At 42.8% G+C, this 23,511-nt stretch overlaps 1 protein-coding gene and 1 long non-coding RNA gene across 5 annotated transcripts in view; one reads left to right on the plus strand and one right to left on the minus strand.

Moving 5' to 3' along the window:
• The window catches only part of LOC119935109, a 29,581-nt gene extending 24,454 nt beyond the window's left edge, over positions 1–5,127 (minus strand). The window contains exon 1 of the long non-coding RNA XR_005453080.1: positions 5,062–5,127. This is a non-coding gene — a long non-coding RNA (uncharacterized LOC119935109). The remainder of the gene's footprint in view (positions 1–5,061) is intronic.
• Positions 5,128–5,351: 224 nt separating this feature from the next.
• Positions 5,352–23,511, plus strand: part of RPGRIP1L (RPGRIP1 like) — a 128,608-nt gene continuing 110,448 nt past the window's right edge. For 3 of the 4 annotated variants that reach the window (XR_005452893.1, XR_005452895.1, XM_038753708.1), the window contains exons 1-4: positions 14,616–14,725; positions 16,385–16,476; positions 17,707–17,851; positions 22,714–23,012. Coding sequence is in view for 2 of the 4 variants with exons in the window: in XM_038753708.1 (XP_038609636.1) it covers positions 16,392–16,476; positions 17,707–17,851; positions 22,714–23,012 (529 nt within the window). In the remaining 2 variants the exon portion in view is untranslated. Of the gene's footprint in view, positions 5,364–14,615; positions 14,726–16,384; positions 16,477–17,706; positions 17,852–22,713; positions 23,013–23,511 lie in introns of those variants that run through there. The other variant, XM_038753709.1, reaches the window with a different exon arrangement.

The raw sequence follows: 23,511 nt of genomic DNA on the forward strand, positions 1-23,511 counted from the left end.
ATAAGCACCACGGTACTAAACAAGGGGAATGAGACTAAACTCAATTTGCAATCCTATTTACTCTCAAAGTCTGGATCCCTTTCGCATTTTTTAGGCAGTTCTTCATTCACGTTTCTATATATTTTGTAAAAATTTCCCGAATAAGTGTTAAGTGCTTACTATGTGTCAGGCACTGTACTAAGCGCTGGGGTAGATACAAGCTGATCAGGTTGGACAGAGTCCATGTCCCACCTGGAGGTCACAGTTGTTAATCCCCATTTTACAGATATGGTAACTGAGGCACAGAAAAGTTAAGTGACTTGCCCCGGGTCACACAGCAGACAAGTATTTTTAACTTACTTTAAACGTCATTTAAAATCTCTAGTCTCAATTATTTTCTGTATTCACTGAACAACGTGCTGGCTCCTTGACATTCTCATATTATGTGATCTTTTTGTTCCTTTTTTTCCCCTGCACATTGTCACAGGTGTCTATTCCTTAACACTCTTAAATTTGATGTGTTTTTTCTGAGTATTTTCCATTCAGCATGCTGCTTTTACAGATCTCCAAAGACAAACTCCTCAAACATTACTCTGATCTCCTTCCTTCTGTGCTCCTCAAATTCAACTGCCGTATTTTGTTCTGAACAAGTCGTACAGTTTTTTTCATTCTTTCCCCCTAAATATCTTTCCATACCTCATTATCATTTCTTCGCATTTTCCACTGGCATTCCGCCTTTTCCATCTTCTTATTCTTTTTAGCAAGGTGGGTGCGAGATTTTTACAGGCGAGAGTGTCGACGACAATAATAATTGGGCCAATGCAATATTCATCGTGTGAATCCTTCGCATTCCCAGAGCTGGGAACGGGGATTTTGCTAACCAAATGCCCAGGAGATGAATTTCATTCCATATCGGAGGTATTTATTTGAAGTCAAAACCGGCAATAGAGACGTTTACAAGCCTCATCCATGTTGGTTTAAAAACCAAGTATTGAAAATAATGTTTACTGATTCTCTATCCACGGAGCTCCAAATTGAGCTGCATTCTGTGGTAAAGGCCTATTTGAATTCTCCAGTTATTTGCCTTTTTTTTTTGGGGGGGGGGGGGTCCATAATATCCACAATTAGGTGATGCAGAGCAAGGAACCAGCGGATTATTAGTGAGTGCATTCAAAGATTCCTCTCCGCATCTTATTCAGCAGTGCTTCCCAAATGCTTTTTGCTGAAATCACATTCAATACTCAAGAAGCAGACTGACTTGGTGGGTACAGCCCAGACCTAGGAATCAGAAGGACCTGGGTTCCAATCCCGCCTCCTCCACGTGCCTGCCATGTGTCCTTGGGCAAGTCGCTTCCCTTCTCCGTGCCTCAGTTACCTCATCTGCAAAACGGGGGTGAGCCCCTCTTGGGACAGGGATTGTGTCCAACCTGATTAGCTTGTATCAACCCCGGAGCCTAGTTATCCAGCGTTTAGAACAGTGCTTGGCACACAGTAAGCACTTAACAAATACCGTCGTTACTATTATTATTCCAAGCCTGGCACATAGTAAGCTCTAAATCGATGTGATTTTTAAAAATGCTTAGGAGGAGAGAGAGATGGAAAGAGAGGTGTGGTGCTCACCAAAACAATAGTCCAACCAGCCCAGGGCTCTGTCTCCAAAAGGGGCAACAAAAAATGGTTGCTCTCCCCCTTTTAGACTGTGAGCCCACTGTTGGGTAGGGACTGTCTCTTTATGTTGCCAACTTGTACTTCCCAAGCGTTTAGTACAGTGCTCTGCACACAGTAAGTGCTCAATAAATACGATTGATTGATTGATTGATTGATACCCTTCCTCTCCCCCTCATCCCCCCTCCATCCCCCCATCTTACCTCCTTCCCTTCCCCACAGCACCTGTATATATGTTTGCACATATTTATTATTCTATTTATTTATCTTACTTGTACTTATCTATTCTATTTATTTTATTTTGTTAGTATGTTTGGTTTTGTTCTCTGTCTCCCCCTTCTAGCCTGTGAGCCCGCTGTTGGGTAGGGACTGTCTCTATGTGTTGCCGACTTGTACTTCCCAAGCGCTTAGTCCAGTGCTCTGCACACAGTAAGCGCTCAATAAATACGATTGATTGATTGATTGGTACCCAGAGCTTAGTACAGTGCCTGGCACCTGGTAAGCACTTAAATACCATAAAAAAACAGCTCCTGGAGAACAACAGAAGGGCTTAATAAATACCATTAAAAAAAAAAAATCCAACTTCATGGTTAGACAATTACTTTACCCCAATTCCTATTGAATCCTACCTGGGACTCAGAAGGCCCTGGGTTCCAATCCCAGTAACATCGGTCTATTGGGATGAAGTGAGCAAATAAATAACTGAAAATGTGCACATGTTAATGCTGAAGGTGGAGGGCAAGAGCACGGGCTTGAGAGTCGGAGGATGTGGGTTCTAGTCATCATCATCATCAATCGTATTTATTGAGCGCTTACTATGTGCAGAGCACTGTACTAAGCGCTTGGGAAGTCCAAATTGGCAACATATAGAGACAGTCCCTACCCAACAGTGGGCTCACAGTCTAAAAGGGGGAGGCAGAGAACAAGCCCATGCTCTTTCCATTGAGCCACGCTGCTTCTAAGCGCTGGGGAGGTTACAAGGTGATCAAGCTGGCCCCTGCGGGGCTCACAGTCTTCATCCCCATTTTACAGATGAGGTCACTGAGGCCCAGAGGAGTCAAGTGACTCTCCCTCATCCCCCTCTCCATCCCCCCCATCTTACCTCCTTCCCTTCCCCACAGCACCTGTATATATGTTTGTACATATTTATTACTCTATTTATTTATTTATTTTACTTGTACATATCTATTCTATTTATTTTATTTTGTTAGTATGTTTGGTTTTGTTCTCTGTCTCCCCCTTTTAGACCGTGAGCCCACTGTTGGGTAGGGACTGTCTCTATACGTTGCCAATTTGGACTTCCCAAGCGCTTAGTACAGTGCTCTGCACACAGTAAGCGCTCAATAAATACGATTGATGATGATGATGATGATGAGGTGAGCTCTCAGTAGGGCTTTGAAGGGAGGAAGAGAGCTAGCCGGGCGGATGTGAGGAGGGAGGGCATTCCAGGACAGGGGAAGGATGTGGGCCGGGGGTCGACGGCGGGACAGGCAAGAATGAGGAGGCCTTCCCAGACTGAGCCCCTTCCTTCCTCTCCCCCTCGTCCCCCCCCTCCATCCCCCCACTTTACCTCCTTCCCTTCCCCACAGCACCTGTATATATGTATATATGTTTGTATATATTTATTACTCTATTTATTTATTTATTTTACTTGTACATATCTATTCTATTTATTTTATTTTGTCAGTATGTTTGGTTTTGTTCTCTGTCTCCCCCTTTTAGACTGTGAGCCCACTGTTGGGTAGGGACTGTCTCTATATGTTGCCAACTTGTACTTCCCAAAGCGCTTAGTACAGTGCTCTGCACACAGTAAGCGCTCAATAAATACGATTGATGATGATGATGATGATGATGAAGTGACATGCTCGAAGTCGCACGGCTGACAATCGGCAGAGGCGGGATTTGAACCCATGACCACTGACTCCGAAGCCCGGGCTCTTTCCACTGAGCAAAGCTGCTTCTCGAGTCAAGTTCTATGACCTTATATATTATGTATATATGTTTGTTATATGTATATATGTTTGTACATATTTATTACTCTATTTATTTATTTATTTTACTTGTACATATCTATTCTATTTACTTTATTTTGTCAGTATGTTTGGTTTTGTTCTCTGTCTCCCCCTTTTAGACTGTGAGCCCACTGTTGGGTAGGGACTGTCTCTATAGGTTGCCAACTTGTACTTCCCAAGCGCTTAGTACAGTGCTCTGCACACAGTAAGCGCTCAATAAATACGCTTGATGATGATGATGATGATGAAGTGACATGCTCGAAGTCGCACGGCTGACAATCGGCAGAGCCGGGATTTGAACCCATGACCACTGACTCCGAAGCCCGGGCTCTTTTCCACTGGGCCACGCTGCTTCTCGAGTCAAGTTCTGTGACCTTATATATTATGTATATATGTTTGTTATATGTGTATATGTTATATGTTATATGTATGTTATGTTATACACATGTTATGTGTATATATATACATATATTATGTTGTTATATACATATTATGTTATATGTATGTTATGTTATACACATATGTTATGTGCATATGTATATGTTATATGTTTGTATATATGTTTGCACATATTTATTATTCTATTTATTTATTTATTTTACTTGTACATATCTATTCTATTTATTTTATTTTGTTAGTATGTTTGGTTTTGTTCTCTTTCTCCCCCTTTTAGACTGTGAGCCCACTGTTGGGTAGGGACTGTCTCTCTATGTTGCCACTTTGTACTTCCCAAGCGCTTAGTCCAGTGCTCTGCACACAGTAAGCGCTCAATAAATACGATTGATGATGATGATGAAGTGACATGCTCGAAGTCGCACGGCTGACAATCGGCAGAGCCGGGATTTGAACCCATGACCTCTGACTCCGAAGCCCGGGCTCTTTCCACTGAGCCACGCTGCTTCTCGAGTCAAGTTTTGTGACCTTATATATTATGTATATATGTTTGTTATATGTGTATATGTTATATGTGTTATGTTATACACATATGTTATGTGTATATATATACATATATATTATGTTATGTTATATACATATTATGTTATATGTATGTTATGTTATACACATATGTTACGTGTATACGTATATGTTATATGTTTGTATATATGTTTGTACATATTTATTACTCTATTGATTTATTTATGTATTTTACTTGTACATATCTATTCTATTCATTTTATTTTGTTAGTATGTTTGGTTTTGTTCTCTGTCTCCCCCTTTTAGACTGGGAGCCCACTGTTGGGTAGGGGCTGTCTCTGTCTGTTGCCAATTTGTACTTCCCAAGCGCTTAGTACAGTGCTCTGCACATAGTAAGCGCTCAATAAATACGATTGATTGATCATGATGATGATGATGATTATTACCATGAAGAAACAGCGTTATGAATGATTATTGTGGTTCTCCTTACCTTTCCCTCCCGCTCCTCGCTCCCCCCGGCTCGCTTCATCCCGCCGCCGCGGTCCCCTCGGCCCGGGCCCCGGCGGACTACATTACCCAGAAGGCATCGCGCCCGCGCCGGAAGTCGGAGGGGGGGCGGAAGTGGCCGGGGAAACCGGAAGCGGGGCCCGAGTAGTTCCCGCCCCGCCCGACCACGTGGTCGCGGGCCGCCCGCGAACTACATTTCCCAGGAGGCGGCGGGGCGGCCGGAAGCGCCGTGGTCGCTATAGCAACGGCGGGAGGAGGAGCGAGCGGCGGCGGCGGCGGCGGGCGGTGAGTACTGAGCGTCACGGCTTCGCTCCTATTTATTGGGCGCCTCCCGTGTGCTCAGCACTGTACTAAGCGCTTGGAAAGTACAGTTCGGCGACAGAGAGAGACCACCCCTACCCGACAACGGGCTCACAGTCTAGAAGGGGGCGGGGGGGAGGCAGACGTCAAGAATCATCATAATCATCGCTTAGAACAGTGCTTTACACATAATAAGCGCTTAATAAATGCCATTATTATTATTATTATAATCATTCATTCATTCAGTCGTATGTATTGAGCGCTTTCTGTGTGCAGAGCACTGTACTAAGCGCTTGGAAAGGCCAATTCGGCAACAGAGGAGACCACCCCTCCCCAGCAACGGGCTCACAGTCTAGAATGGGGGGAGGCAGATGTCAATAATAATCATAATCATCATAATAATAATCATTCATTCAGTCGTATTGATTGAGCGCTTACTATGTGCAGAGCACTGTACTAAGCGCTTGGAAAGTACAATTCGGCGACAGAGAGAGGCCACCCCTCCCCGACAACGGGCTCACAGTCTAGAAGGGGGGGGTGGGGGGAGGCAGACGTCAATAATCATCATAATCATCGCTTAGAACAGTGCTTTGCACACAATAAGCGCTTAATAAATGCCATTGTTATTACTATTATTATCATTCATTCATTCAGTTGTATGTATTGAGCGCTCACTGTGTGCAGAGCACTGGACTAAGCGCTTGGAAAGGCCAATTCGGCAACAGAGGAGACCACCCCTACCCGACAACGGGCCCACAGTCTAGAAGAGGGGGGAGGCAGACGAAAAGAATAATCATAATCATAATAATAATCATTCATTCATTGAATCGTATTTACTGAGCGCTTACTGTGTGCAGAGCACTGGACTGAGCGCTTGGGATGTACAATTCGGCAGCAGAAACCACCCCTACCCGACAACGGGCTCACAGTCTCGAAGAGGGGGGAGGCAGACGTCAATAATCATCATAATCATCGCTTAGAACAGTGCTTTACACATAATAAGCGCTTAATAAATGCCATTATTATTATTATTATTATTATTATCATCATTCATTCAATCGTATTGATTGAGCGCTTACTGTGTGCAGAGCACTGGACTAAGCGCTTGGAAAGGCCAATTCGGCAACAGAGGAGACCACCCCTACCCGACAACGGGCCCACAGTCTAGAAGAGGGGGGAGGCAGACGAAAAGAATAATCATAATCATAATAATAATCATTCATTCAATCGTATTTATTGAGCGCTTACTGTGTGCAGAGCACTGTACTAAGCGTTTGGGAAGTACAATTCGGCGACAGAGAGAGACCATCCCTCCCCAGCAACAGGCTCACAGTCTAGAAGGGAGGGGAGGCGGACGTCAATAATCATCATAATCATCGCTTAGAGCAGTGCTTTACACATAATAAGCGCTTAATAAATGCTATTATTATTATTATTATAATCATTCATTCATTCAATCGTATTTATTGAGCGCTTACTGTGTGCAGAGCACTGTGCTAAGCGCTTGGAAAGGCCAATTCGGCAACAGAGGAGACCACCCCTACCCGACGACGGGCTCACAGTCCAGAAGAGGGGGGAGGCAGACGTCAATAATCATAATCACTTAGAACAGTGCTTTACACATAGTAAGCGCTTAATAAATGCCTTTATTATTATTATTATTATCATTCATTCAGGGGTATTAACTGAGCGCTCACTATGTGCAGAGCACTGGACTAAGCGCTTGGGAAGTCCAATTCGGCAACAGAGGAGACCACCCCTATCTGACAACGGGCTCACAGTCTAGAAGAGGGGGGAGGCAGACGTCAATAATAATAATCGCTTAAAACAGTGCTTTACACATAATAAGCGCTTAATAAATGCCATTATTATTACTATTATAATCATTCAGTCAGCCAGTCGTATTGTTTGATCGCTTACTATGTGCAGAGCACTGGACTAAGTGCTTGGAAAGGCCAATTCGGCAACAGAGGAGACCACCCCTCCCCAGCAACGGGCTCACAGTCTAGAAGAGGGGGGGGAGGCAGACGTCAATAATCATCATAATCATCGCTTAGAACAGTGCTTTACACATAATAAGCGCTTAATAAATGCCATTATTATTATTATTATAATCATTCATTCATTCAGTCTTATTGATTGAGCGCTTACTATGTGCAGAGCACTGTACTAAGCGCTTGGAAAGGCCAATTCGGCAACAGAGGAGACCACCCCTCCCCAGCAACGGGCTCTCAGTCTAGAAGAGGGGGGAGGCAGACGAAAATAATAATTATAATCATAATAATAATCATTCATTCAATCGTATTGAGCGCTTACTGTGTGCAGAGCACTGGACTAAGCGCTTGGAAAGGCCAATTCGGCAACAGAGGAGACCACCCCTACCCGACAACGGGCTCACAGTCTAGAAGGGGGGGGAGGCAGACGTCAATAATAATAATCGCTTAGAACAGTGCTTTACACATAGTAAGCGCTTAATAAATGCCTTTATTATTATTATTATTATTATCATTCATTCAGGGGTATTAACTGAGCGCTTACTATGTGCAGAGCAGTGGACTAAGCGCTTGGAAAGTACAATTCGGCGACAGAGAGAGACCACCCCTACCCGACAACGGGCTCACAGTCTAGAAGCGGGGGGTGGGGGGAGGCAGACGTCAATAATCATCATAATCATCGCTTAGAATAGTGCTTTACACATAATAAGTGCTTAATAAATGCCATTATTATTATTATTATTATTATTATCATTCATTCAATCGTATTGATTGAGCGCTTACTGTGTGCAGAGCACTGTACTAAGCGCTTGGAAAGGCCAATTCGGCAACAGAGGAGACACCCCTACCCGGCAACGGGCCCACAGTCTAGAAGAGGGGGGAGGCAGACGAAAAGAATAATCATAATAATCATTCATTCATTCAATCGTATTTATTGAGCGCTTACTGTGTGCAGAGCACTGGACTAAGCGCTTGGGAAGTACAATTCGGCAACAGAAACCATCCCTACCCGACAACGGGCTCACAGTCTCGAAGAGGGGGGAGGCAGACGTCAATAATCATCATAATCATCGCTTAGAACAGTGCTTTACACATAGTAAGCGCTTAATAAATGCCATTATCATGATTATTATAATCATTCATTCGTTCAATCGTATTTATTGAGCGCTTTCTGTGTGCAGAGCACTGTACTAAGCGCTTGGAAAGGCCAATTCGGCAACAGAGGAGACCACCCCTCCCCGGCAACGGGCTCACAGTCTAGAATGGGGGGAGGCAGATGTCAATAATAATCATAATCATCATAATAATAATCATTCATTCATTCAATCGTATTTATTGAGCGCTTTCTGTATGCAGAGCACTGTACTAAGCTCTTGGGAAGGACAATTCGGCAACAGAGAGAGACCACCCCTACCCGACAACGGGCTCACAGTCTAGAAAGGCGGGGGGAGGCAGACGTCAATAATAATCATAATCATTCAGTCAGTCGTATTGATTGAGCGCCAATTTGTACTTCCCAAGCGCTTAGTACAGTGCTCTGCACATAGTAAGCGCTCAATAAATACGATTGATGATATACAGGTGCGTGCAAAGCAGTCTGCTAAACACTTGGGAGAGTCTAATAGGGTTAGAAGACATGCTCCCTGCCCTCGAGGACTTTTCAGTCTATTTTCCACATAAGCAGGAAAAGAAGTTGACTCTGTAAGTGCTTATCACTTTGTTCAGTCAGTCAGGCAGTCGTATTTATTGAGTGTTTACTGGGTGCGAGGCACTGTACTAAGTGCTTGGGAAAGTACAACAACAAAATAACAGACACAGTTCCTGCCCACAACAAGCTTATGTTCCCGGAGGGGACCTGGGCTCCTTACAGTGAAGCCTGTGAACCTTATCATCAATCGTATTTATTGAGCGCTTACTATGTGCAGAGCACTGTACTAGTGTACAGTGTACATTACTAGAGAAGCAGCGTGGCTCAGTGGAAAGAGCACGGGCTTTGGAGTCAGAGGTCATGGGTTCAAATGCCGACTCCACCACATGTCTGCTGTGTGATCTTGGGCAAGTCACTTAACTTCTCTGGGCCTCAGTTACCTCATCTGTAAAATGGGGATTAAGACAGTGAGCCCCACGTGGGACAACCTGATCACCCTGTATCCTCCCCAGCGCTTAGAACAGTGCTTTGCACATAGTAAGCGCTTAATAAATGCCAATTATTATTATTATTATTATTATTATGATTACTAATGTAATGTACAGCGCTTATGTGAGGCAGGGACTGTGCCCAACTTGATTTGCTTGTATCCACCCCAGCGCGGAGAACAGTACCTGGCACATAGTAAGTGCTAAGCAAATACCATAATTATTATCATTATTATTATTAACTCCATCATTATTAACTCCATGAGAGGTTCTTCAACAGGCAAAGGCTCAGTGTCAGAGGGCAAGACACAGTTACAAACAGTGAAATCCAAGCGCAGTGAAATTCAGCTTCTAAAGACTGAAGTGATGTTTTCCTCGGCACATCCGAGACGTGTGAGGTGAATGAATGTTGACAGAATACCCAGAGAGCTGCTTTAGCGTGAGCTCAAATGGGAAACGATGAGACATCATCAATCGTATTTATTGAGCGCTTACTGTGTGCAGAGCACTGCACTGAGCGCTTGGGAAGTACAAGTTGGCAACATATCATCATCATCATCAATTGTATTTATTGAGCGCTTACTGTGTGCAGAGCACTGTCCTAAGCGCTTGGGAAGTAGAAGTTGGCAACATATCATCATCATCATCAATCGTATTTATTGAGCACTTACTGTGTGCAGAGCACTGTCCTGAGCGCTTGGGAGGTACAAGTTGGCAACATATCATCGTCATCATCAATCGTATTTATTGAGCGCTTACTGTGTGCAGAGCACTGTCCTAAGCGCTTGGGAAGTACAAGTTGGCAACATATCATCATCATCATCAATCGTATTTATTGAGCGCTTACTGTGTGCAGAGCACTGTCCTAAGCGCTTGGGAAGTACAAGTTGGCAACATATCATCATCATCATCAATCGTATTTATTGAGCACTTACTGTGTGCAGAGCACTGTACTGAGCGCTTGGGAAGTACAAGTTGGCAACATCATCATCATCAATCGTATTTATTGAGCGCTTACTGTGTGCAGAGCACTGTCCTGAGCGCTTGGGAAGTACAAGTTGGCAACATATCATCATCATCATCGTCAGTCGTATTTATTGAGTGCTTACTGTGTGCAGAGCACTGTACTGAGCGCTTGGGAAGTACAAATTGGCAACATATAGAGACAGTCCCTACCCAACAGTGGGCTCACAGTCTAAAAGGGGGACACAGAGAACAAAACCAAACATGCTAACGAAATAAAATAAATAGAATAGATATGTACAAGTAGAGACAGTCCCTACCCAATAGTGGGCTCACAGTCTAAAAGGGGGAGACAGAGAACAAAACCAAACATGCTAACAAAATAAAATAAATAGAATAGATATGTACAAGTAAAGACAGTCCCTACCCAATAGTGGGCTCACAGTCTAAAAGGGGGAGACAGAGAACAAAACCAAACATGCTAACGAAATAAAATAAATAGAATAGATAGGTACAAGTAAAATAAATAAATAGAGTAATAAATATGTACAAACATATTTACATATAACAAACATATATATAAGGTCCTAGAACTTGACTCGAGAAGCAGCTTTGCTCAGTGGAAAGAGCCCGGGCTTCGGAGTCAGTGGTCATGGGTTCAAATCCCGGCTCTGCCGATTGTCAGCCGTGCGACTTTAAGCATGTCACTTGACTCCTCTGGGCCTCAGTGACCTCATCTGTAAAATGGGGATGAAGACTGTGAGCCCCGCAGGGGCCAGCTTGATCACCTTGTAACCTCCCCAGCGCTTAGAAGCAGCGTGGCTCAATGGAAAGAGCGTGGGCTTGTTCTCTGCCTCCCCCTTTTAGACTGTGCGGGGGAGACAGAGAACAAAACCAAACATACTAACGAAATAAAATAAATAGAATAGATATGTACAAGTAGAGACAGTCCCTACCCAATAGTGGGCTCACAGTCTAAAAGGGGGAGACAGAGAACAAAACCAAACATGCTAACGAAATAAAATAAATAGAATAGATATGTACAAGTAGAGACAGTCCCTACCCAATAGTGGGCTCCCAGTTTAAAAGGGGGAGACAGAGAACAAAACCAAGCATACTAACGAAATAAAATAAATAGAATAGATATGTACAAGTAAAATAAATAAATAGAGTAATAAATATGTACAAACATATATACAATGTCTGAGACAGACCCTCGGACATTGCTGTGGCCCTCACAGTTGCCGCAGATAGACCAGGATGGTCCACTGAGCACCAGAATGAAGCTGCTCTTTACCAACAAAAATTTCATAAATATTGTGAGACAGGGAAGCAAAAGCAGAGCACCAGTCATTGCAAAATCCAAAGTTGGAACAGTTTCTTTATGAGCCCAGCACAGTTGGCTTTCTCAGCCACATATATTCTCTTAGGGGAATTTCACTGCATCTTCTTTGAGCACAAAGAACAACTCTACATTGTTATCTAGACAGAGAAGCAGCGTGGCTCAGTGGAAAGAGCCCGGGCTTTGGAGCCAGAGGTCATGGGTTCAAATCCCGGCTCCGCCAATTGTCAGCTGTGTGACTTTGGGCAAGTCACTTCACTTCTCTGTGCCTGTTACCTCATCTGTAAAATGGGGATTAAGACTGTGAGCCCCCCTTGGGACAACCTCATCGCCTTGTAACCTCCCCAGCACTTAGAACAGTGCTTTGAACTGTTATTATTATTATTATATATCTATAGTGCCATCATGTATAGACATACATATGACACATTTATACATTATACCGCTCTTTTTGTTTTTACTCCCGTCCTTGTTGTCTTATGTGGTTATGCTGCTTTTATTATTTCGATCTAACCCTGTGCTCCTGTCACCATGTTCTTCTCACCTGTTCTTAAATTGTGAAGCCAGGGGCTGTATTTGATCATTCTTCTATTCTTCCCCAGTGCTTAGTTCAGTGCTCTGCATGCATGGCATAGTGGGTAGAGCCCGGGCCTGGGAATCAGAAGGTCATGGGTTCTAATCCTGGCTCTGCCACTTGTCTGCTGTGTGGCCTTGGACAAAACACTTCACTCCTCTGGGCTGCAGTTATACCATCTGTAGAATGGGGATTGAGACCGTGGGCCTTATGTGGGACAGGGACTGTGTTTAACCTGATTTATTTCTATCCATCCCAGTGCCTAGTACAATCAGTCAATCAATCAATCGTATTTATTGAGCGCTTACTGTGTGCAGAGCACTGTACTAAGCACTTGGGAAGTACAAGCTGGCAACATATAGAGACAGTCCCTACCCAATAGTGGGCTCACAGTCTAAAAGCAATCTAAGTAATTAACTCTAAAAAATGAACACGAATTTCTAACTTTCACCTTCATTTACCACCAAACCAAGTTACTTAGGTATACTCCAGAATTACAGGTAGGGACTACCTGTCTGTGGAGCGGAATATCAATCAATCAATCGTATTTATTGAGTGCTTACTGTGTGCAGAGCACTGTACTAAGCGCTTGGGGAGTACAAGTTGGCAACATATAGAGACGGTCCCTACCCAACAGTGGGCTCACAGTCTAGAATATTTGGGACTAGACTGCTTTAGCACCTTCTTCCGTGGCAAAAAATGTAGTAATAAAATAAAATTTTAACAGAAAAATTCTGTAAAATACTCATGGCTGGAAGCATGCTCCTGTATTTTTCAATATTAATGACAGTGGTGACTGGCTTATAGTAAGCGCTTACCAAATACCATAATTATTATCATTATTATTACTAGTGGGGCAATAAATGCAAATGAATGAAGGGCCTGTGCATTGGGTCAGAACTGAAAGAATCGACAGTGAGTTATAGCTTGAAGTCAGGCTTGTTTGGGGTAGGAGGAAATGCAAGATTAGAGAGGAGAAGAGAGGGATCCGGGTTAGCAAGGTTGATTTGGGAGTTTTGTGTATAGAGGTGGGAGTTGTAGCCTCGGGAGTGGATGGACTCTCCAAGCAAGTGAGTGTAGACTGAGAAGACTAAAGGAATTAGCTCGGTGTGTGGATGCCAAGAGATCGATCCAGGCATTTCCAGTGTGGCAGAAGAAAGCCTGTAACAGAGAGCAAGAAGGAAGAATAAAGAAGCAGAGTTTGAGAAATCAAAATTTCTAAAGTAAGACTGGGAGGACTTTAGGAAGAAACATGATAGTGGATATACCAGGAAGCGCTTCATATTCACCCTACCCACCACCACCTAGGGCACTTATGTGGATATCCGTAATTTATTTTAATGTTCGTCTCTCTCCAGACTGTGAGCTCCTTGAGGGTAGGGAGCGCGTCTACCAACTCTCTTGTATTGTACGCACCCAAGCACTTAGTATAGTGGCAAGCATTCTGTAAATACCATTACTTGATTATTTGAGGGGGTGAAAGAAAAGAGGAATCAAACGATCTCGAGGTTATGTGAGAGAGTTGAGAGAATTAGAAGCAGTAATGTGTTTTCAAATATTAGGCATTCCCACAATGGCTAGGTTAGGAAGAGTGGACTATTTGGAGAAATGATCTGGAGCTATACCTCTGCCAGCTTCGGTCTGAGGTAGTAATTGGGCAGTCTTATTTCTAGGACCACCTTCTCTCAGACTTCGGAAGAACAGTGGAATATTTCTAATCCTCAGTTCAGCACACCTTATCAGAAGATGTGAATTCCATTTGAAAAAGTGGTGGGAACTTGGGAGATGCTGAAGCCAGAGCATCTACTTACCAAGGGATGCATATTTAGTGAAGTGAGCCCATAAGGAGACCCAGAACTGTCGTCTTTTTCACAGGGAGCCTCTGAGTTGTAATACCGTAATTGTAGGAAAAGTGGTACATCTGGGCCACTGAGCAGTAGAAATGAGCATCTAGACAGTTTAAAATGCAGTTGTTGTGCCAAAATTAAATATATTGGTTTCTTATTTAAATCACTTTCTCCATGTTAGGTGCTTATGAACATGATTTTTCATAAGCTTGATTATGAATTTTACTAGTCCCCTCAGTTTTCTTTTCATTTCTATAGTTTCACTTACCTGTAGTCCTCTCCTCCTTTACTTTGAGTTAATACACTAAACACTCCTATGTATGAATAACTGATTTTTTTTTCAGCTATGGAATTCTCTTCCTTTCCATACAGTTATGGACCCCCTACAGCTAAGGAACTAGAAAAGGATCTGATTTTCCCAATAACTCAGGACTACAATGGAAGGAGGGGAAATCTGAATTACATTTCTAAGCCAGGAAAAGATCTAAGTGGTAATTAAATCTGTCCTCTCTTTCTCTCCCCAGTCAACACTTCCCCCTGCTAGCCAACTCTCTGTCTCTCTCTTTCCCTCTCCCTTTTCCCCTCTCCCTCTCTATCCCTCTCTCCCTTCCTCCCTACCTCTCCCTCCTGCCTTCTACCAGCCCCTTCATCCAAAATCACACCTGGGTTCTAGGTATCCTCTGCCTTTACAGTATCCTCAGATAAGTCAGGAGAAGGATTTTTTTTTTTTAACCTTTCCATATGTAGAGTTTGGCGCTGCCAGAAAAGCGGGGAGGAACCTTGGATAGAGCCCAAGGTCTTCCCCATGCTCTTCCCCAAAACCTCTCCAGTGTTGGAAATGGAATCCATCCTGAGACTTTCAGATATTGAGGCGGGGAGAGGTGGGTGGAATCACTCATCTAAAATGAGGTTGGCCCTAATCCTTTCAGCTTTCCGTGAATTTTCCGTAGAGAAATTTGGAGGAAGGTGTTTTCCATTTCCACATACATCTGGCTTTTAAGGCTCCATGGGATGGTTTGAAAATGTAGTCGTAATAATTATATGAATCTCGGTAGAAGCCTATTTACAGAATTGTGTTTGGCGGAGGTGAGTTTCTTTGGAAACATCCAGTGGAGACAGTGCTTCATGGCGGTGGCTCAGCCAATTCTGATGAACTGGACCCCAACGTCAGTAGAGACCCCAGCCTAGCCAGGGAGAATTGCAGGGGCTTGGATCCCCACCGAGTTCCCCATTTGCGAGCTTTTTGGTGATGTGTAGTCACAAAATACCAGCTCTGAAATGCCTGGGCCATAATCACCCTCTCCCCTTTTCACAACTGATCCCTTCGCTTCCCCTCTGAACTCTGTCACGCATCTCTAAAATGAAGTCTTCCAACATCCTGAAGTGCCACCTGACAAATTCAGGGCATCCGTTGACCCTTGAGACTGAAGCGAATGATTTTTAGCAGAAAGGACTACATGGTTATTCCAACTCTCCCGTCCTTTGTAGTTTCCGTTGATCCTGTTAGCGATGTGACGTAAAGTAATACTGCGGAGAGGCAACCTGCATTTATCGAGTGTCCTTAAGATACAGAAAGTTGTTCTAACAGTGGTGCTGTCCTCTCACTCCCACCTGTCAACAGAATCAGCATTGCACATTTGCAAAAGCTTTAAAGAAGGAGTTAACCTTAAAAGTAAGGTAAAATCAGCTGAACCTCAGGTCCCTTTTTTTTTTTGAAAATTAAAGCAGACGGAATGAAAATATAGGCTTATTTCAAGTCTCTCTATTATACTTGGAACTAGCCAAGCAGCTGAATTTATGGCGAAGAATGGCTTTTCTGATATATATTTATGTAGAGTATATATGCATATGTATCCATCTAGGTATAAATATATATGAAACTATAAGCAAAGCTTATTTCTTATCCTAAGCAAATGATAGGAGACATACTGTCGAAAGGAGCACATTCTCCATGATTCAACGTAGTATTACTTCCAAGATGGAAGTTTTCATCTCTTCCAAGTAGCACATGTGAAGCAGCCCGGTAACGTGTAATGACTCCATCATTAAAATGGTCTGACCAGTTTCTTTTTCATTTTATGTGGCTCAGTGCTTTTAGGTACTCGATGCTACAGATGGGAAAGATTTTATTTGAATTTTCTTCTCCACAGATATACCATGTCTGGTCCAGCTGATGAGACCGCAGGAGACCTGCCTGTGAAAGACATCGGTCTAAACCTCTCTGGAATCGGAGGATTACAAGGTTGGCCAGCTGTTATTTATTACCGTTATGAACTTGAATCAGTGGCTTCTTTAGTTTCCGTCTTCAAATATTTTTGATTTTTCTCGCACACTAAACTAGCTCAAGTAACACTGCAGGTCTAGGTTAGATTAACCACAAAGACAGAAAATCGAGTATGACATATGGTATTTCATTCCATGCATCAAGTATTATAGCTCACCAAAATACAAAATCCTCTTCTGGTCTGATCGAGAATGGTTATAAATCACATCTCAGAGTTGAGGAACAGAGACAGAGAGGTTAAGTGGCTCAACACTTCAAGACGCGTTGAGCCCTGATTGTAAAAGCTGAATTGCAATGATTGGATCCCACTCGTGGTGAAAATTTGCCTTTATGTTGAAGTTATGTTTGCCGGGGATAAAGGCCTCTCCCGATCCCAAACAAGAGTGATGGTAAAATTAAAGTGTTTAGATTTTTTTTTGGTTGTCGGGGATAAAGGCCTCTTCTGATCCCAAATAAGAGTGATAGTAAAATTAAAGTGTTTAGATTTTTTTTGGTTGTCTAGACTAGTTTTGATAGCCCATTATGACAACACATAGCTGATCCTCCATACCTGAAGTCAACAGTTGAGACCCTGAACTCCGGCAATTTAGAAAAGAACAGCCCACTTTGACCTTCAGTTTTTGAATAATGAATTACCTCAACCATTTTCGAGATTATTCTTTGGCAGTTCTTGCATCTCAGTTGCAGTTGTCAACTCTCAAAGTCTTCCTCAACATCAGTGGTATTTGTTGAACTCTGACGGAATGCCAAGCACTGGACTAAGTGCTTGGGAGGGGATAATAGAAGCAAGACATATGTTCCCTGCCCTCAAGGAGCACTTAGGCTCTAATGAGGTGGGCTGACAGAGTAAAATTATTTACAACTATTGGGAACAGGAGACGTGCACCATAGCAGGAAAGTACTTTCAAATTTTCAAATACCTCTGAAAGTTGAATTTGGAGGAACTTTGAAAGGCAAAAAGACAAGACATGGGCATTATAGCTTAGCAAGGTTGATTTTATGAATAGTTCCGGCTCTTATTTAATTTTTACGGGCCTCCCAATATCCTAGGTGACCGAGAAGCTGCAAAAGGAAAAAAAGGGTCGAGAATGGGATTGGTCAGAAATTCCAAGAGTCAAAATCACCTTTGAAGGGGGACATTCTTCAGATGTTAGATGTAATTAATTTTCTCGGTGTCCCTTTTGGCAGAATCGTCCAGTGTCCAGAAAGTGAAGCCTCGGCAGGCAGTAACCCGGGTCAGTCGGGAGGAGTTGGAAGATCGATTTTTGCGTTTGCACGACGAGAACATCCTACTGAAACAGCATGCCCACAAACAGGAAGATAAAATTAAAAGGTTACAATGCATTTTTGACCCATAAACTTGAAAGAGTATAGCTTTCGAAAGCCTGACCGTCCAAAATAATTGCTTCCAAAGTTTAGTAACAGTATTGAAAAACGGCACGTACATTTGACCAGATATAGGATGAATGAATAGATGCATGTCTACGTATTTTTTTTTTACTAATTCTGATTTAATAGAATGTTGACTGAGGAAACGGGCCAGAATAACTGTTTGGAAAATGCACTTGATTTGACAAGCAAGCTCTTAAAAAAATTAACCGCGGTAGTCTTTGCTTAAAATGCTTTGTCAGAGTGAATCCTTCGGATGTGGAGTTTATTAATAAAAACATCTCCTCAATCTTTGGGACCTATTTAGTAAACATCTACTAGCTATTTGAGTTAGTTTGGATTCTATATTAAATTCAAAGAGAAACATAACTGTTTCTGGAGACACATACTGCCATAATGTGATTTGTGAGCAAAAAACTTAGGCGTGGATAATCTCATCTCTAGTCATGTAAAGTTCCTCACTTTTTGAGCATATTAACCCTTCAGGAACTGACTTCTGAGTCTCTATCACTATCATTCATTCAGTCATATTTATTCACTTACTGTGTGCAGAGCACTGTACTTAAACAGTTGGGAAGTACAATTCAGCAGCAAATAGAGACAATCCCTGCTCATAACAGGCAATTTATAATAAATAATATAATTGCTTTCCTCCTGAAGCAAGAGGCTTGCCTGTGTTATCTCATTTTCAAAATATCTTTAAGATTCAAGGACTATTGAAAGCATATTTTAACAGAGAATACTATACTTAATTGCCCAGTGAACTGAGCAGGTAGATGATTATTCCTATTTTACTTCAACTAGCGTAAACCTGAAATATAAAGAGATGAAGTTGCTTGTCTAAGATCCACGGTCACTGGCCTAGCCAGCATCGGAACTGAAGTCTTTATGATCTTTTTTTATTAAAATGTCTTGAATGACAGGAGCACACACAAGTCCTATATTTCAGCAGACGTGCGTACTCATTGAAAGGGTGGTTTGATCATTAAAGATGATGGAATGTGGAAAAGTAGAACTTTTCCTAGAGCAAAGTCAAAAATGTGTACTTAGCTAATGCATTTCTTCATTGAGAGGTGCACCTATTATTCCTTTTGTTTTTGTCAATCCAAAGTGTCATCTAGCTCATTTTGGGTGAAAAATTTTTCAGTTGCATTCTTCGGCACTGTATGCTCTCTAGCGGCTTTCTGTCTCTTTGGTGTCGTATTTTGCAGTGTTTCCCTTGGATGTTATGAAGTGGCCTGATATTTGAAAATCATAAAGTTGGAATGGGTTCATCCTACTCTACTAGTAATAGTGGTAATGGTGTTTATTACGAGCTTACTGTTTGCAAAACACTGTGTTGAGGACTGGACCAAACACAAGAAAAGCAGATTTAGACACTCTTCTCAGAGCTCACAATATAAGTGGGGAATATAATGGGAAGTGGAACAGTTACAGTGGGAAGCAAAACACCAGTAAATGACAAAATCACCAACTCAAGCTAGCAATGTCAAACCCAGTAACTAAACACCGTTCTGGAAGGTAAGCTCATTGTGGGCAGGGAGTGTGTCTGTTGATGGTTGTATTGTACTCTCCCAAGCGCTTAGTACAGTGCTCCGCACATGGTATGCACTCAATAAATACGATTGAATGAACGAAGGGAGAAGTCTTCCTACTCCTCATGGTTCCAGATGCAGTCTTTGTTTACAAACCAAGGCAGCCCAGTCACTTTTCCAACAGTTTGGCAAGAAGACCTTTGTGTTGTGTTGTGTTTGTGTTGCTCTGGAGAGAGGCAGTGAGTCGGGATTGGTATCAGTAGCTGCAGGGAGCCTAGATCTCCTGATCTTATGGAACCTCTGAAAGACCAGAACTTTCATCATTTACAGGGAGAAGATGATCTGCTGGAGACATCCTTAATGGATGCATTTGATGGACTCTGTGCCAATTCTCTCTCCTCCCTCCTGTTATTAATGCTTTTGTCAACGGAGTTTGTATTCACCAATGCCTTTGAGGCAGAGTGGCACATTGGAAGGTTTGATGCCCTTGGTGCTGAGGCAGATTCGTGGGGTTTTGTGTAGGACGTCAGTCAGTCAGTTGTATATATTGAGCACTTACTGTGTGCTGAGCACTGTGCTCAGCACTTGGGAGAATACGACAGAGCAATAAAACGGACACATTCCCTCCCCACAGTGAGCCTACAGGAATCAATCAATCAATCGTATTTATTGAGCGCTTACTGTGTGCAGAGCACTGTACTAAGCGCTTGGGAAGTACAAGTTGGCAACATATAGAGACAGTCCCTACCCAACAGTGGGCTCACAGGAAGGGAAGAGCACCTGAAAATGTGGGAGTGGAGACTCCCGCCAGTCAATTCCAGTGCATTACACCTGCTAATTCTGGTGTACTGTACTCTCCCGAGCGCTCAGTCTAGTGTAGTCTAGTGTAGTTGTGTAGATCACATCTTTTCCTCATGGCGCATATCGAATAAGTTTCTCACAGGGGAAAAAATCTTAACTGATCGTCGTATGAATATCTCTCCCTAATGCCCTAAGCTCTTCACATAATAAGTGCTCAATAAATAATACTACTATTAATAATAATGGTACTTGTTAAACACTTACAACGTGCCAAGCACTGTTCTAAGTACTAGGGTAGATTCAAGCAAATCAGATTGGACACAGTCCCTGAAATGAAGCGAGAAGTAGCTTGGCCTATATGTTGCCGACTTGTCCTCTCCCAAGTGCTTAGTACAGTGCTCTGCACACAGTAAGTGCTCACTAAATATGATTGAGTGAATGAATAGTAGAAAGAACACTGGCCTGGGAGCCAGAGGGCTTGAGTCCTAATCCCGGCTCCATCATTTGCCTGCTTTGTGACCTTGAGCAACTCACTTAACTTCTCTGAGTCTCCGTTACCTCATCTGTAAAATGGGGATTAAGACCGAGCTCTGTATTTTAGCAGAGTGCCTGGCACATAGTGAGCGCTTAACAAATACCATTAGAGAAGCAGTGTGGCTCAGTGGAAAGAGCCCGAGCTTGGGAGTCAGAGGTCATGGGTTCTAATTCCGACTCCGCCACTTGTCAGCTGTGTGACTTTGGGCAAGTCACTTAACCTCTGTGCCTCAGTTCCCTCGTCTGTAGAATGGGGATTAAGACTGTGAGCCCCACGAGGGACAACCTGATCACCTTGTATCCCCCCACAGCACTTAGAACAGTGCTTGGCACATAGTAAGCGCTTAACAAATACCATCATTATTATTATAGTTATTATTATTATTTTTAAAAAAGCAAAAAAATAGGTGTGACCTTTTGTCCATATCATCTGTTGGTGAGGCGTGAGTTGGAATTGTCAAATAGGTTGAGCGTCACTCATATAATGGACCATGCAACGTGCAGCGTTTCCATTGGAAGACCACCAGTTTATCAGAACTGATAAACCGGCCCCCAGTCCTCTTTCTGATGATAAGAGGAAAGTCGGCTCCTCTACTGGTTCGTCGTAGCTGGTCAAACTTGCCAATGAGATGCTATTCGGGTCGCACCGGTTCAGATTAAAAGAGAACCGAAAGGTGCCAAATTGTGTAGATCACATCTTTTCCTCATGGCACATATCGAATAAGTTTCTCACAGTGGAAAAAATCTTAACTGATCGTCATATGAGTATCCCTCCCTAATGCCATATGCTTGTGGCCTTGAAGCCAAAAGTGTGGATAGATTTGTATTCCTACTGCATTTATAGAGAACTGCGCTACAGGCAAAGGACTGCCGATCTGTGACATCCCAAAGCTATTAAGGATATTTCTTTCACTTTTGTTCTTTTAAGTAAAAGCTTCTGTCCGTAACCAGGCTGAAATGAAGTGAACCCCGTTAAATGAAGTGTGTTTTTATTTTCAGTCTCCTGTCCCGGCCTTTGCAGAAATAGATCACTCTAACTGGATACAGCTCTTGAAGATGTGCGACCAATTTTGTAAAGTCTTGAACTCGTGTCTCATCAAAGCCACCTTTTCTTTCTTTTTCTGCCAAGTTTTTTTTTCCCCCCATTCACTGTCGGGCATGTATATTACATCACCCCCATGTGCCCTCTCTGTCTTTTGTTCTGTCTTACCAATGTTTATCAAAACTTAAAGAAATCAAAAGTATAACTCTTGAGATGCCAAAAGCAAAATTTGTATCCTTTAAAGGTAGATGAAAACTATACCTCCTGCATTCAATTATATTCTTACCACTAACCGTTTTATTTCTTGAGTACTTGGGTATTACTTATTCACTCCACAGTTTAGTCTACCAATTTGATCGATTTTAGAATCTCTTTCCTGGAATACCTTCTGATATAATTTAACTCTCTTAGAATTGGACTGTGACTTCAAATCTTGTCGCAGAGAAACTAGGCACAATACATCACTGGAATCCTGCATCGGATTAATGTGCTTTCAATCATTTTAACATATTGTGGAATTAGGGATCTTATACTCTGCCCACCACATCCACAATCTGTAGCTCTACTTAACAGCAAGCAGAGTCCCTCTATAAGGTCATGCATTAAAAATTGTATTTAAGGAGCATATGGAGTAAATATGTGTCCTCTCTTCACTAACCTTAAATGATAAGCCTTAGAAAACTGTTATTTGTCAGTGCTATAAAGCAGATTGCTGCCCAGTGGTTTCAATTATCTTCAAAGGATTCTTCACAGGCAGTAATAGTTACATCAAAACCTGAAATGTATTATTCAGGTTCTGTGCTGAAGTCTTCACAGTGATTATGTTCCTTTCAACAGAATGCATTTTATGCTGACTTCTCACATTCCTTTTCATCTTTTTATTATTTTCCCCAGAATGGCCACCAAGCTAATACGGCTCGTTAATGACAAGAAAAAATCCGAGCCGGTCGGGGGCGGCTTCAAGAGGCCGGGCCGGGATGTGGAACTGGAGGAAATGATCGAGCAGCTGCAAGAGAAGGCTCGTGGGCTCGAGAGACAAAACGAAGGCCTCCGAAACCGACTCATTGCCACTAAGCAGCAGCTCCAAGTTCAGGGCCACAGGCCCACGCCGTACAATCACGTGCAGTCCCGAATTAACACCGGGCTCAGGAAATTGAACGAGAGTGTCGGCTTGCCGGACGGCACCGGGAAAGGTACAATTAAACCTTGCGTTCGGCACCGAACCCCTGGTAGGAATCGTCCCTTGAAAAGTCACGGTCCTCTCAACATACGCTGCCGAGGGTCTCTTCCAGTATGTATCGTCGCTTATAATTCATCTTTCAAGCAGCAGAATCTCCCCCCTGGAGTTTGTTGGCCTTTCATTAGCTGTTTTCCAGTCCAGCTGGAGGTTCGTGTTCGTGATGTGGTGTCAGCCCATTGTCTAACTCGTATTTGAGGACTAAGAGTTGATGAGCAATTGTAGGAATATTATTGTTCATTTTGCCCCGCACGGGTAGTAGGATAGTAATGCATTTTCCAACTATAATAATAATAATGGCATTTCTTAAGCACTTACTATGTGCAAAGCACTGTTCTAAGCACTGGGGAGGTTACAGGGTAATCAGGTTGTCCCACGGTGGGGCTCACAGTCTTAATCCCCATTTTACAGATGACGTAACTGAGGCTCAGAGAAGTTAAGTGACTTGCGCAAAG

This window comes from Tachyglossus aculeatus, chromosome 11 (assembly GCF_015852505.1).
Source record: "Tachyglossus aculeatus isolate mTacAcu1 chromosome 11, mTacAcu1.pri, whole genome shotgun sequence".
NCBI classification, from domain to species: Eukaryota; Metazoa; Chordata; class Mammalia; order Monotremata; family Tachyglossidae; genus Tachyglossus; species Tachyglossus aculeatus.